The following is a 12052-nucleotide window of genomic DNA, read 5'->3' as shown; positions in this document are numbered from 1 at the left end:
CATATCATTTCTGATCCTCTCTGTCCTGTCAGTTTACAATTTTTAAACTTCGTTTTGCTTTACTTTTTAGTGAGGCTTCATGAAGAAATAGAGGTAAATGTATGTGTAAACCCTGACTTTAAAGAATCGTTCATTGGGTCATTTGAATGGCATGCATCCTACAGGCCCAGTACATGCTACCGTTGCTGCTGGAGGTCCCGTAGTGCACAGAACAGACAAACGTCCTTACCCTCACGAAGTTTAAATGCTAGTAGTGAAGACAGACACTAATCACGATAAATAAAGGTATATTACGTTAGGTAGTGAGACAGGTGAAGGAGAAAAATTTCACAAGGACATGGGGTAGGAAATATTATGCGGAAAACTGTAATCTTAGGTAGATGGCCATGGGAGGCTTCACTGAGAAGAAGTCATTGGAGTAAAGACCTGAAGAAGTGAGGGAGCTGATTGGGCAGATGTTTGGGGGAAGAACACGGCAGGCAGAAGGAGGAGTGAAAACAAAGGCCCTGAGGCAGCAGTGCGCCCGCAGGCTTGAGGAGCATCACGGAGGGCCAATGTGACTGGATCACACTGTAGGGACTGGCTTTTATCCTGAACGAGCTTGGAGGGTTTTGAGCAGAGGTATGACGTGGTCTGACTAACCTTGTGTATGACAGAGCCACCGTGGCTGCTGTAGTGAGAAGAGTCTGGGGGGGTGGGCAAGGGCTGACGCAGGAGAAGCTATTGCAGCCACGTGGAAGTTGTGAGTGGTTGGATTTTGGGTTTGCTAATGAATTGGGATGAGGGGTGTGAGAGAGAGGGAATAGTCAAGATTATTTTAAGGTTCATGACTCCTGTGGGCCTTTGAAACTGTAGAATTTTGGTCTCAGATAAGTATTATTCAGTCCGTTAAATGAATTATTTGCTACAGAATAGCCATAGAAATACTTTATGTAATATTGCCTTACAAACCATAACTCTTCTTTTTTAAAGCTCTTCACAGAATATGGTCGTCTGGCGATGGATGAAATTTTCCAAAAACCCTTCCAGGTAGAATATTAACTATAAATATTTAAGTCATATCTTTGTTTTAGTTCAGAGATGAGCAAATTACAATCCACAGGCCAGATCTGGCCAGCTGCCTGCTTTCATATGACCTGTGAGTTAGGAATGTTTTTTTTTACACTTTTAAATGGCTGAAAAGAATCAAAAGAGGAATAATATTTCATGACATATGTAAGTTATTTGAAATTTAAATGTCAGTGTCCACAGTGAAAGTTTTATTGGAACACAGCTACACTCATTTGTATTGTCCGTGGCTGCTTCTTGCTACAGCAGCCTGAAATATTTACTCTGTGGCCCTTTACAGAAAGTTTGCTGACCCTTGCTTTAGCTAATTGGTTTATGAGGGTAAGAATGCATAGTAGCCTCGGTAAGATTAGAGGATCTCTAAGTATTATTGTTTTAGTTTGCTTTTCCTTTCTGACGTTAAAAGTAGATCTCAGGGCTTCCCTGGTGGTGCAGTGGTTGAGAGTCCGCCTCCCGATGCAGGGGACACGGGTTTGTGTCCCGGTCCGGGAAGATCCCACATGCCACGGAGTGGCTAGGCCCGTGAGCCATGGCCGCTGAGCCTACGCGTCCAGAGCCTGTGCTCCGCAACGGGAGAGGCCACAACAGTGAGAGGCCCGCGTACCGCAAAAAAAAAAAAAAAAAAGTAGATCTCATTTTATGAGTAGCTAGTGCCATATGTTTTTCTTGTTCTCCACCATATTCCTCATACTTGCATTTCGAGCAGAGCCCTGAATTTAACATTTTCTCATCAGTCTCTTCCTATTAACCCATGAGAACAAAAATATCAGATGGGATATTGACCTCACATATGGTTTATACATGTTCTGCTAGTGTTTATAAGGTTTCTAAGACATTACAGAGTAGATAAATCCTTTAGCACATTTTCTTGCCCCCTTTGAAGAAGCTGGCATTATGCAAAGAAGTATTTGAATGGTTATTTTGAAAATACATTTATGCAGTATTATAATACATTCTGCTCTCTTTCTAAACAGACACTGATGTTTCTGGTTCGAGACTGGAGTTTCCCTTATGAATACAACTATGGACTACAGGGAGGAATGTCGTTTTTGGAAAAGCGTCTACAGGTAAATAGAAATATAATCTTCTGAGGAATTACCTGAACTAGTGATAACTTTCTCATTTGCCTTTAGCTATTGTATTTAAAGGACATCATGGAAAATTACCTTTTGTGTTGAACATTCCAGAATATTAGCACACAATAATATTATTTATGGTAAGATTAGAGAACCCATATATATAACTCACAGGGATTGGAGAGCAGAACCCCGTGCAAAAGCCCAAGCTTTGATTGCAATTTCCGTTGCACATTTTACACGTGGGTCCATATGTGCCTTTTGTTTCTGGTGTGGATACAAACAGGCTTCAAAACACAGAAGTCAGGATTCCCTGGTGACGCAGTGGTTGAGAATCCGCCTGCCAGTACAGGGGACACGGGTTCGATCCCTGGTCCGGGAAGAGCCCGCATGCCGTGGAGCAGCTAAGCCCATGCACCACAAGTACTGAGCCTGCGCTTAGAGCCTACAAGCCACAACTAGTGAGCCCACGTGCCACAACTACTGAAGCCCGCGTGCCTAGAGCCCATGCTCTGCAACAAGAGAAGCCACCTCAATGAGAAGCCCGGGAACCGCAACGAAGAGTAACCCCCACTCGCCGCAACCAGAGAAAAAGCCCACGCTCAGCAATGAAGACCCAACGCAGCCAGAAACAATAAATAAATAAAATAAAAATAATAAAATAAATTTATAAAAAAAGCAAAAACAAAAAAAAAACACAGGAGGCCTCTGTCAATCACTGCTAATTGGTTAGACCCTGCTTCATGCCCACAAACCTTCCCTTATTCTTCCTCAGTCTTGTGCAGTATTCCTATTTAAGAAACTCTTTAGTTGCTGTTCTTTGATAGCTCTAGGAGCCAAGCCATGGTTAATCGATTTTATGCATTTATTGCTTCTTAGGGTTCTGAGTTTTCTCATTGGAAAACACCTAGGCCACTACGATCCATTAGAATTGGGAAGTCTTTCCTTTGTCATATACTAGTGGTTGCTGGTGAGGAAAATCAAATGGTCTTTTGTAAATTGTCGGCCTTTATTGGCAGGTGAAGGAACATCAACATGAAGAAATTCAGAATGTCCGAAATCACATTCACTCATGTTTCTCCAGTGTCACCTGTTTCCTGCTACCACATCCGGGGCTCCAGGTCGCCACAAGCCCTGACTTTGATGGCAAATTGAAAGGTGTGTTTCAAATGATGTTATTTTATACATGTGATTTCACGTTTGGAGTTAAACAGTGACCAGAAAATATCGGTTGTGAATAGTAAATGCTAAAGAGAAATAGTATGTTCTCTTAGAAAGAATAGTTTTTAGAATCTAGTTCAGCTTTTGCTCCTGCCTTACTGTGACCATAGTTTCTCCATCTGAAATGGTTGTGGTAATACCCATTAATGATCTTTCTAAGAGAGATGTTATGTTTACTGGTTTACAAGAGATAAAAGTGCTAAAAAAGGGACAACTTATCATTAGCTCATTTTTATGATGTGAAATTAAATTCCCAAACAAAGTAGCATGATGCATGGCATGGCTATTGTTTTCATCTTATTTGTGATTATAGCAAAACTTGATGCTGGGTCATGAGTTAATATCAGGAAGTGCTGACTAGACGGTAACTTAGAGAAATCAGAGGTGGGACACTTGGGTTCCATTATCTTATTTTTGTTCCTTTTTCACTGAGACCTTGAGTCATTTAATGGCTAGTCCTCAGTTTACACATGTGTTAACCTAAGTGCTTTTGTTTATAAACTTATCTGAACTTCTTAGGTTCCGAGTAAAGTAGAAATAATAATAGCTGCCGTTTTTAGAGGCCAGCTGTGTTCCCAACTGTCAGTCTCTCCAGGCTGCTATGACAAAATAACATTGACTGGGTGGTTTATAAGCAACAGAAATTCATTTCTCACAGTTCTGGAGGCTGGAAATCCAAGATCCGAGTGCTAGCATGGTTGGGTGAGGGTTCTCTTTCTGGTCTCAAGAGTTCTGATTGTAGGATCTCTTTCATAGGAGCACTAATCCCATTCTTGAGGGCTCCACCTTCATGACCTAATCACCTCCCAAAGCCCCCACCTACTAATACCATCACCTTTAGGGGTTAGGATTTCAACCATATGAGTTTTAGGGGCACACAGACATTCAGGCAATAGCACCAGCACTGTGCTCATTACTTTTATACTTTATGTTCCCAGTAATTCCATGGAGTTGGTATTTCCTTTATCTTAAAAATGAAGAAGCTGGCTTAGGAAAGTTAAGTAACTTGCTCAAAGTACTTGGCTAGTAAGTAGTGGGGCAGAGATTCACGTCCCCGGCCTTCTTGCCTCAAAGCCTTACTGTGCTAACCTAGAAGTTCTGTTATATTGGGGAAGTCATTTAGAGGATATATACTGTTCAGTTAGTAGGAGAACTTGCCTTTTGAAGTGGGAATTTTTCATAGCCTCATATTAAATGTAAAATGCATCTTTTTCGGTTTATTTGGCTCAGTTGATTCAAGAAAGTTAATATGCTTGTTCAACCTAAGATTTACATTGCAGCTGGTCTTAATATTGCAAAAGAAACCGAGTTTGAGAGACTTACCTTTACCTTCTATTTGTTACCTGTGTGATATTTTTATGTGGTTGGCAGCTTTCCTGAGCAGGAAACTTCCACAGCTTATTAGTTGGCAATTCAGAAATCCAAGGTTGGGGCCTGGCTTTGGAGAGAAATCTGCTTAGGCAACACTTTGTGAGTTAGGTAGGAGAGAAAGTTGAGTGTGTAAGTGACGTGTTCTTTTAGGGTTATAACGTTCCATTATTAGACATACTTTTACCAAACCTAAGCTCTGGTTTGTTCATCACTGGTAGGGAAGGTGTCCAGTGGAATTCTTTTTTTTTTTTAAGTACTTGATTTTCATTTGAATTAAAAAAATTATTCATTCATTCATTCATGCTGCACCAGGTCTTAGTTGCAGCATGCGAACTCTAGTTGTGGCATGCATGCGGGATCTAGTTCCCCAGCCAGGGGTCGAACCTGGGTCCCCTGCATTGGGAGTGCAGAGTCTTACCCATTGGGCCACCAGGGAAGGCCCCCAGTGGAATTCTCAACTGAGGATGTTTAGGAGAGGGTCGGTTAGAATGACTCTTCATGCCTTTCCTCTTGTCTTAGGGTGGTCTCAGGTTATCGGGCATAAACATGCAGAATGACATTCCTCTGTATTATTAAACATTTAAATATTTCAGAACATTCTTTTTTTAAAATTTATTTATTTTACTTATTTATTTTTGGTTGTGTTGGGTCTTCGTTGCTGTGCGTGGGCTTTCTCTAGTTGCGGGGAGCATGGGCTACTTTTTGTTGCGGTGCACGGGCTTCTCATCGCGGTGGCTTCTCTTGTTGCAGAGCATGGGCTCTAGGCGCGCAAGCTCCAGTAGTTGCGGCGCGCAGGCTTCAGTAGTTGCAGCGCACAGGCTTCAGTAGTTGCGGCACGCAGGCTCAGTAGTTGTGGCTCACAGGCTCTGGAGTGCAGGCTCAGTAGTTGTGGCGCATGGGCTTGGTTGCTCCGCGGCATGTGGGATCTTCCTGGACCAGGGATCTAACTCGTGTCCCCTGCGTTGGCATGCGGATTCTCAACCACTGAGCCACCAGGGAAGCCCCCAGAACATTCTGTTTTAAAATTCATTTTTATCATGGTATTCCAGGAAATAGGAAGAGCTTTTTAAAGTTCTGTAACCCTGACTTTTGAAACTTTGTATTGCAATACAATATATAATGCATATTGTAATACAATATGCATATTGTATTAGTTTCTTAGGACTGCTGTAACAAAGTGCCACAAACGGGGTGGCTTAAGAAAAGAAATTCATTCCCTAACAGCTCAGGAGACCAGAATTCCGAAAATAAGGTGTTGGCAGGGTAGATTCCTTCTGGAGGCTCTGAGGGGGAATCTGTCCTGTGTTTCTCTTGGTGGTTGCTGGCAATCCTTGGCATTCCTTGGCTTTTAGTTTCAGCATTCTGATTTCTGTCTCTGTGGTCACATGGCCACCTTCTCTCTGTGTTCTCTCTTCTTACAAGGACACTGCTCTTTGAATTTAGGTCCCACCCATATCCAGTATGATCTCAACTTAACTAATTACATCTGTAAAGACTCTTTTTAAATAAGGTCCCATTCTGAGATTCCAGTGGACATGCATTTTAGGAGGGGGGACACTGCTCAACCCCATACACATATTTACAGATATGAAGGGTTTATTACTAAATATTAAGTGTGGTAAGTTTCATATTATATTTATAAAATAGGGAATAAATTCTATATAAGCAAACTTTAGTCTCATAATTATGTACTATTGGCTTCCCTCATGCATGATTGAACTATAAAACACATTTATAGGGTTAAAAATTTTCCTTTGCTACATGAAAAGGCAAGTCCCAAAGGAAGAAATACAAATGGTTAAGACATATTCATGAAAATATGTGTTGCATAACAGTAATCAAGAAAGTACAAATGTGTTGGTACACAGTCTTTCTGTGACAGTACCAACATTTTAGATGTTCACGTCTTTTCATCCACTGTTTCACTTTTAGGAAATTACCCTAAGGGACTATCCATATGTAAGTAGATAAAAATATGTGGACAAGAATACTACTACTGTGGCATTATTATTATAATAGTGAATAATTGGAAACAACCCAAATATGTATTTTTGAGGAATTGGTTAAATTATGGTACATCACACAAAGGAATGAAAAGAAGTCATTTAAAAGGATAAGATAGATAAATGGATCTATCTGTATTTACATAGAAAGATATTCATGATACGTTATTAAATGTAAAAAGATTGCAGAGTAGCATATATTGTAAGGATCCTAATTATTGAAAAATATGTACATATAAGGATGTTTTTAAAAGGAAAGATTTGAAAAATAAAAATTTCCTTTTTTATTTCACTTTAAAAATATGTTAATACTAGTTTGCCCTGGGACTTCCTTGGCGGTACAGTGGTTGAGAATCTGCTTTCCAATGCAGGGGATGCGGGTTCGATCCCTGGTCGGGGAACTAAGATCCCACATGCTGCGGGGCAACTAAGCCCCTGTACCCCAGCTACTGAGCCTGCGCACCACAACTAGGGAGCCCATGCGCTGCAGTGAAAGATCCCGTATGCTGCAACGAAGATCCTGTGTGCTGCAACTAATACCCGAGCAGCCAAATAAACAAATAAATAGTAAACAAAATTTTTTAAAAACCTTAGAAAAAAATATATTAGTTTGCCCTTGTGTGTCTATTTAGGGAACTATAGTCATTAGGATTGTTCGTGAAGAATTCTTGTTAGCTCTGCAAAGATGTATGTACTTTTTAGCTTTGGAGTTGGGTAGTTTGTAATTTTAGGGAACCTTTTAAACAAGATATTGAAGGGTTTTGAGTGAAGAGTAAATTTAGGATGCTACATTGCAAATAGTAGGTGACTTGTGAATATTTGGCAAGTGCTTGATTGAGAACCTCATAAACTTCATTGTGGGGGGGGGATCTTTAAGTAGAGCTGACACATTTCTCAGAGTTAGAAAAATACCTAGACATTTCAATATATTTTCTCATGTATATTCTTGTACAGTGACTTGGTTGAGGTTCTGTAGCCCTGCCCCATATAACCTGGGCAAGACACCATTACCCTGAGAATGTTATGTTTAATCCAGAAAAGGATCTTTATGTAGTTTCTGTAGGACATTTAAATTGATTAAGAACTACATTCTGTGGCTTCCCTGGTGGCGCAGTGGTTGAGAGTCCGCCTGCCGATGCAGGGATATGGGTTCGTGCCCCGGTCAGGGAAGATCCCACATGCTGCGGAGCAGCTGGGTCCGTGAGCCATGGCCGCTGAGCCTGCGTGTCCGAAGCCTGTGCTCCGCAACGGGAGAGGCCACAACAGTGAGAGGCCCGTGTACCACACACACAAAAAAAACCTACATTCTGAAGCTATTTTCTGCAAATGTTCCCCTAAGTACTTTAGGGATTGTTTTAGTGGTTTTATTTTATTTTTTTAAAAAAAGAATAACCATTTATTCAGAGGTGAACACCTGCCAGACAGTCTTAGTTTTGGTATAATCAGTGCTGACCTGCTGTTCCTACAATAGTTAGCTAGGAGATGAGCTCATTTTTGAGACTCCTTTTCAACCGACACAGGACGACTGTCTTCACCATAAAGAAATCTGTCTTCCTTTTCACTAGGGCAGAGAGACCTAATACAGTAACTACTGAATTGTTTAGAAATTAAACAGAAGAGATTGTAAGGAGCAGTCTTCTTGGATGCCATGAGATTCTGAGATTGTCTCAGTCGTGAGACAGTTCTTGTCTGTTCTGAGTCTAAAACTCATATTTTGGTACAGCCTTCATAGAAACATTAATAGCTGAGGGTCTATGAAATCTGTGTAAAAACATGGATAATACAGTCTGTGGTGTCTAGATCCTGCTGCGTCTTTTGTGAAATAATTGCTGAAGCTCTCATTCTTTCAGTGTGATGAATGTTGAAACCATAAAAAAAATTTTTTTTCTGAATAGGTAATGCACTCACATGTTTAAAATCCCAGAAAAGATTAAGAAGTATTTAGTGAAAAGTCTCTCTTCTATTGTAGGCTTCCAGAGTTTCTTTTAGTATATGCAAAGCAAATATAAATATACATGGGATAGCATTTTATGTACCCTATGTGTTTTTCACTCCAAGGTTATGAAGAATTTGACCCACTTTTTTTTCTTGAAATTTTGCGGTTCCATTTTTCACATTATAATTTATGATCCAGTTTGGATCCAGCTTATTTTCTGAATGGGCACCTATTTGTCTCAACACTATTTGTTGGAGAGTCCAACTTTCCCCCACTGGTTGAAATGTCACCTTTATCAAATGTTAAGCCACTAATCAATGTGTAATATAGGGATCAATCCTTTTTTTTTTTTTTTTTTTTTGCGGTACGCAGGCCTGTCACTGTTGTGGCCTCTCCCGTTGTGGAGCACAGGCTCCGGACGTGCAGGCCCAGTGGCCATGGTTCACGGGCCCAGCCTCTCCGCGGCAAGTGGGATCCTCCCAGACCGGGGCACGAACCCATATCCCCTGCATCGGCAGGCGGATTCTCAACCACTGCGCCACCAGGGAAGCCCGGATCAATCCCTTTTTAAAGTTGATATAGGCCATATTTTGGCGCCATCCTGAAAAGACTATAGAATTAAGAGTATTTAGGTGGAGATTGGTACCCATTTACTTAGGTAGGACATTGAAAAACTTAAAAAAATTTTTGATGTCAAGAGACCTTATGATTGATTAGTTATTTAAGATGGGGTGGAAATCAGTGATTAGAAGTATATGTTATTATTTAGAGAAAAATCTCGTGTAGATTTCAATTTAGGAGCCATAAATAAATTCTAATTACAAAATTTAAAGCATGGAGGAAAAGTAAATTTTATTAGACTTCTGGAATTGGGGAAGGACTCTTTAAAATTAGAAAGAATAAAATAAATTATCTAGGAAAAGTGCTATAGTTTTGAATACATAATAATCTTATGCATATTTACAAAAAGGCAAACAAACTGGAGAAAATATTTTAGTTATCATGGTACACATAAGGATAACATATTTATTTACTTGCTGAAGAGTGACTGTATTCTAAGATAAAGGCCCTAATAAATAGTTCACTGAAAAGGAAATCAGCTGATGAACAAATATGGGAGAAAGTTTGGCCTAACTAGTAATAAAAGAAATAAAAGCAAATTAAAATAATGACCTACCATTAAATTTTTAAATATGCTATTAGATATCCAAAGGAAAGCATAAGTATTACATGTAAGAAAGGATACACGTAATGTATATATGTAAGGTATGAAACATAATTTAATGAACATCATCAACCCACTACCCAACTTAACTATCTAGAACTACAATTGGCAAACTTTTTCTGTAAAAAGTTCTGACTAAATAGTAAATATTTTAGACTTTGTGGGCCTTACAACTTCTCAGCTCTGCTGTTGTAGCAAGAAAGCAGCCATAGACAATTGTATTAATGAATGTACATGGTTGTATTCCAATAAAACTTTCTTTACAAATATAGTTCGCAGGTCGTATTTGGCCCAAGGGCTGTAGCTTTCCAGAACTACAGAACATTACAAGTACTATTTTCTATACCTATATGCTTCTTCCCATCTCCCTGCCTCTCCACAGAAATAACCACTATTGTAAAATTTGCTTTTTCTGTCCTTGAATTAAAAAAAAGTAATTACTTGTGTTTGGTTCATGTAACAGTCTATTGCTAAGTTTCTTTAATTTTGAACTTTATAAAAATATAATATGTGGCCAACCTGAATTTTCACTGAGCATTTTATTATTAAGGTTATCTGTATTATTGCATGTAGTTGTAATTCATTCAGTTTCATTGTAGTATAATAGTGCCTTCTGTGAATATAACAGTTTATTCTCAATGGTTTTCTCCAGTTTTTTGCTATTCTGAACAATGCTGCTATGAACATTCTTGTATGTGTGGATATATGGGAATTTCCCAAGGGTATGTGCTTAAAAGCGGGATTGATGGATATTGGAATATGTAATACAGCTTCGCCTTTACTAGATAATGCCAAATTGTTTTCCAAAATTCTTGTTCCAGTTTATAGTCCCTTCATCGGTGTTTATAAAAATTCCCATTGATCCATATCCTTGGCAACACTTGGTATTATCAGGCATCTTAGTTTTGCTAAGTTAGTGATATAAAATATCTCATTGTGATCTTAAATTGCATTTCCCTGATTACTAATGGGATTGAATGTCTTTTCATGTATTTATTTACATTCATGTTTCCTTTCCTTTGAAATTCCTGTTGTCCAGTTTTAATTGGATTGTCTTTCTCTGCACTGTAAAGATCCTGTATGTCTACTTTAAGATATGAGCCTTGGGCTTCCCTGGTGGCACAGTGGTTAAGAATCCGCCTGCCAGTGCAGGGGACATGGGTTCGACCCCTGGTCAGGGAAGATCCCACATGCCGCGGAGCAACTAATCCCGTGTGCCACAACTACTCAGCCTGTGAGCCACAACTACTGAAGCCCACACCTAGAGCCTGTGCTCTGCAACAAGAGAAGCCACTGCACTGAGAAGCCTGCGTACCGCAACGAAGAGTAGCCCCAACTCTCTGCAACTAGAGGAAGCCCGTGCCCAGCAATGAAGACCCAATGCAGCCTAAAATAAATAAATAAAATAAGTAAATTTATTTTAAAAAAAAAGATATGAGCCTTGTTGGTTATGCATTGCAGGTATCTTCTCCCATCCTGTGTCTTGCCTTTTCTTTTTTTAGTAGTAGTGTCTTAGTTTTAATGTGGTCGAATTCATTCACCTCTGATTTTATGTAGTGCTTTTTAAGTCTTGTTTTAGAAAATCCTTTCCTTTCTCTACACACACACACACATGCATACAAACACTCTTAAATTTTGTCTTTCATATTTGTGTTTAGTTGACTGGGAATTAATTTTTGTGTATGTGAGGTGGAGATCCGTTTTCTATTTTTGTACATAGGTGCCAATACTTTTGACATGATTGATTGAATACTCTGTTTTCCCGTTATTTGCAATTTCTGTTATGTTTAAAAAAATTCTTTTATAAATGCATGGGTCAGATTCTAGGCTCTTAATTCTGTCCCACTGGTCATTTTGTCTAGCCCTGTGCCATTACTACATTATCATAATTAGTTATTTTATAATAAGAGTTGATATCTGGTAGAACGATTCCCTCCCTTTTTTACCTGTAATCATCTTCAGGAGTGTCTTAATTATGCTTTAGTCTTTGCTCTTCTGTGTAAGTTTTGGAATCAGTTTATCAAGTTTATTAATGTCCCTGTTTGGCTTTTGATTGCAATTGCATTGGATCTGTAATTGGTCTGATGGGGATTGGCGTGTATTTACAATGGGAAGGTATTCTTATCCTGAACAGGGTAATCTCTCTCCATTT

General features: G+C 39.4%; 1 protein-coding gene across 1 annotated transcript in view; it reads left to right on the top strand.

The window, feature by feature from the left end:
• The window catches only part of ATL3 (atlastin GTPase 3), a 51082-nt gene that overhangs the window by 26861 nt on the left and 12169 nt on the right, over window positions 1-12052 (top strand). Inside the window, exons 6-8 of the mRNA XM_081240576.1 lie at window positions 973-1029; window positions 2043-2135; window positions 3164-3302. Of these exons, the coding sequence (XP_081096702.1) occupies window positions 973-1029; window positions 2043-2135; window positions 3164-3302 (289 nt within the window). The remainder of the gene's footprint in view (window positions 1-972; window positions 1030-2042; window positions 2136-3163; window positions 3303-12052) is intronic.

This window comes from Mesoplodon bidens (assembly GCF_964165515.1).
Source record: "Mesoplodon bidens genome assembly, chromosome: 7".
Taxonomy (NCBI): domain Eukaryota; kingdom Metazoa; phylum Chordata; class Mammalia; order Artiodactyla; family Ziphiidae; genus Mesoplodon; species Mesoplodon bidens.
Note: the sequence above shows the minus strand (reverse complement) of the source record. Positions and strands in the feature narration are given on the sequence as shown.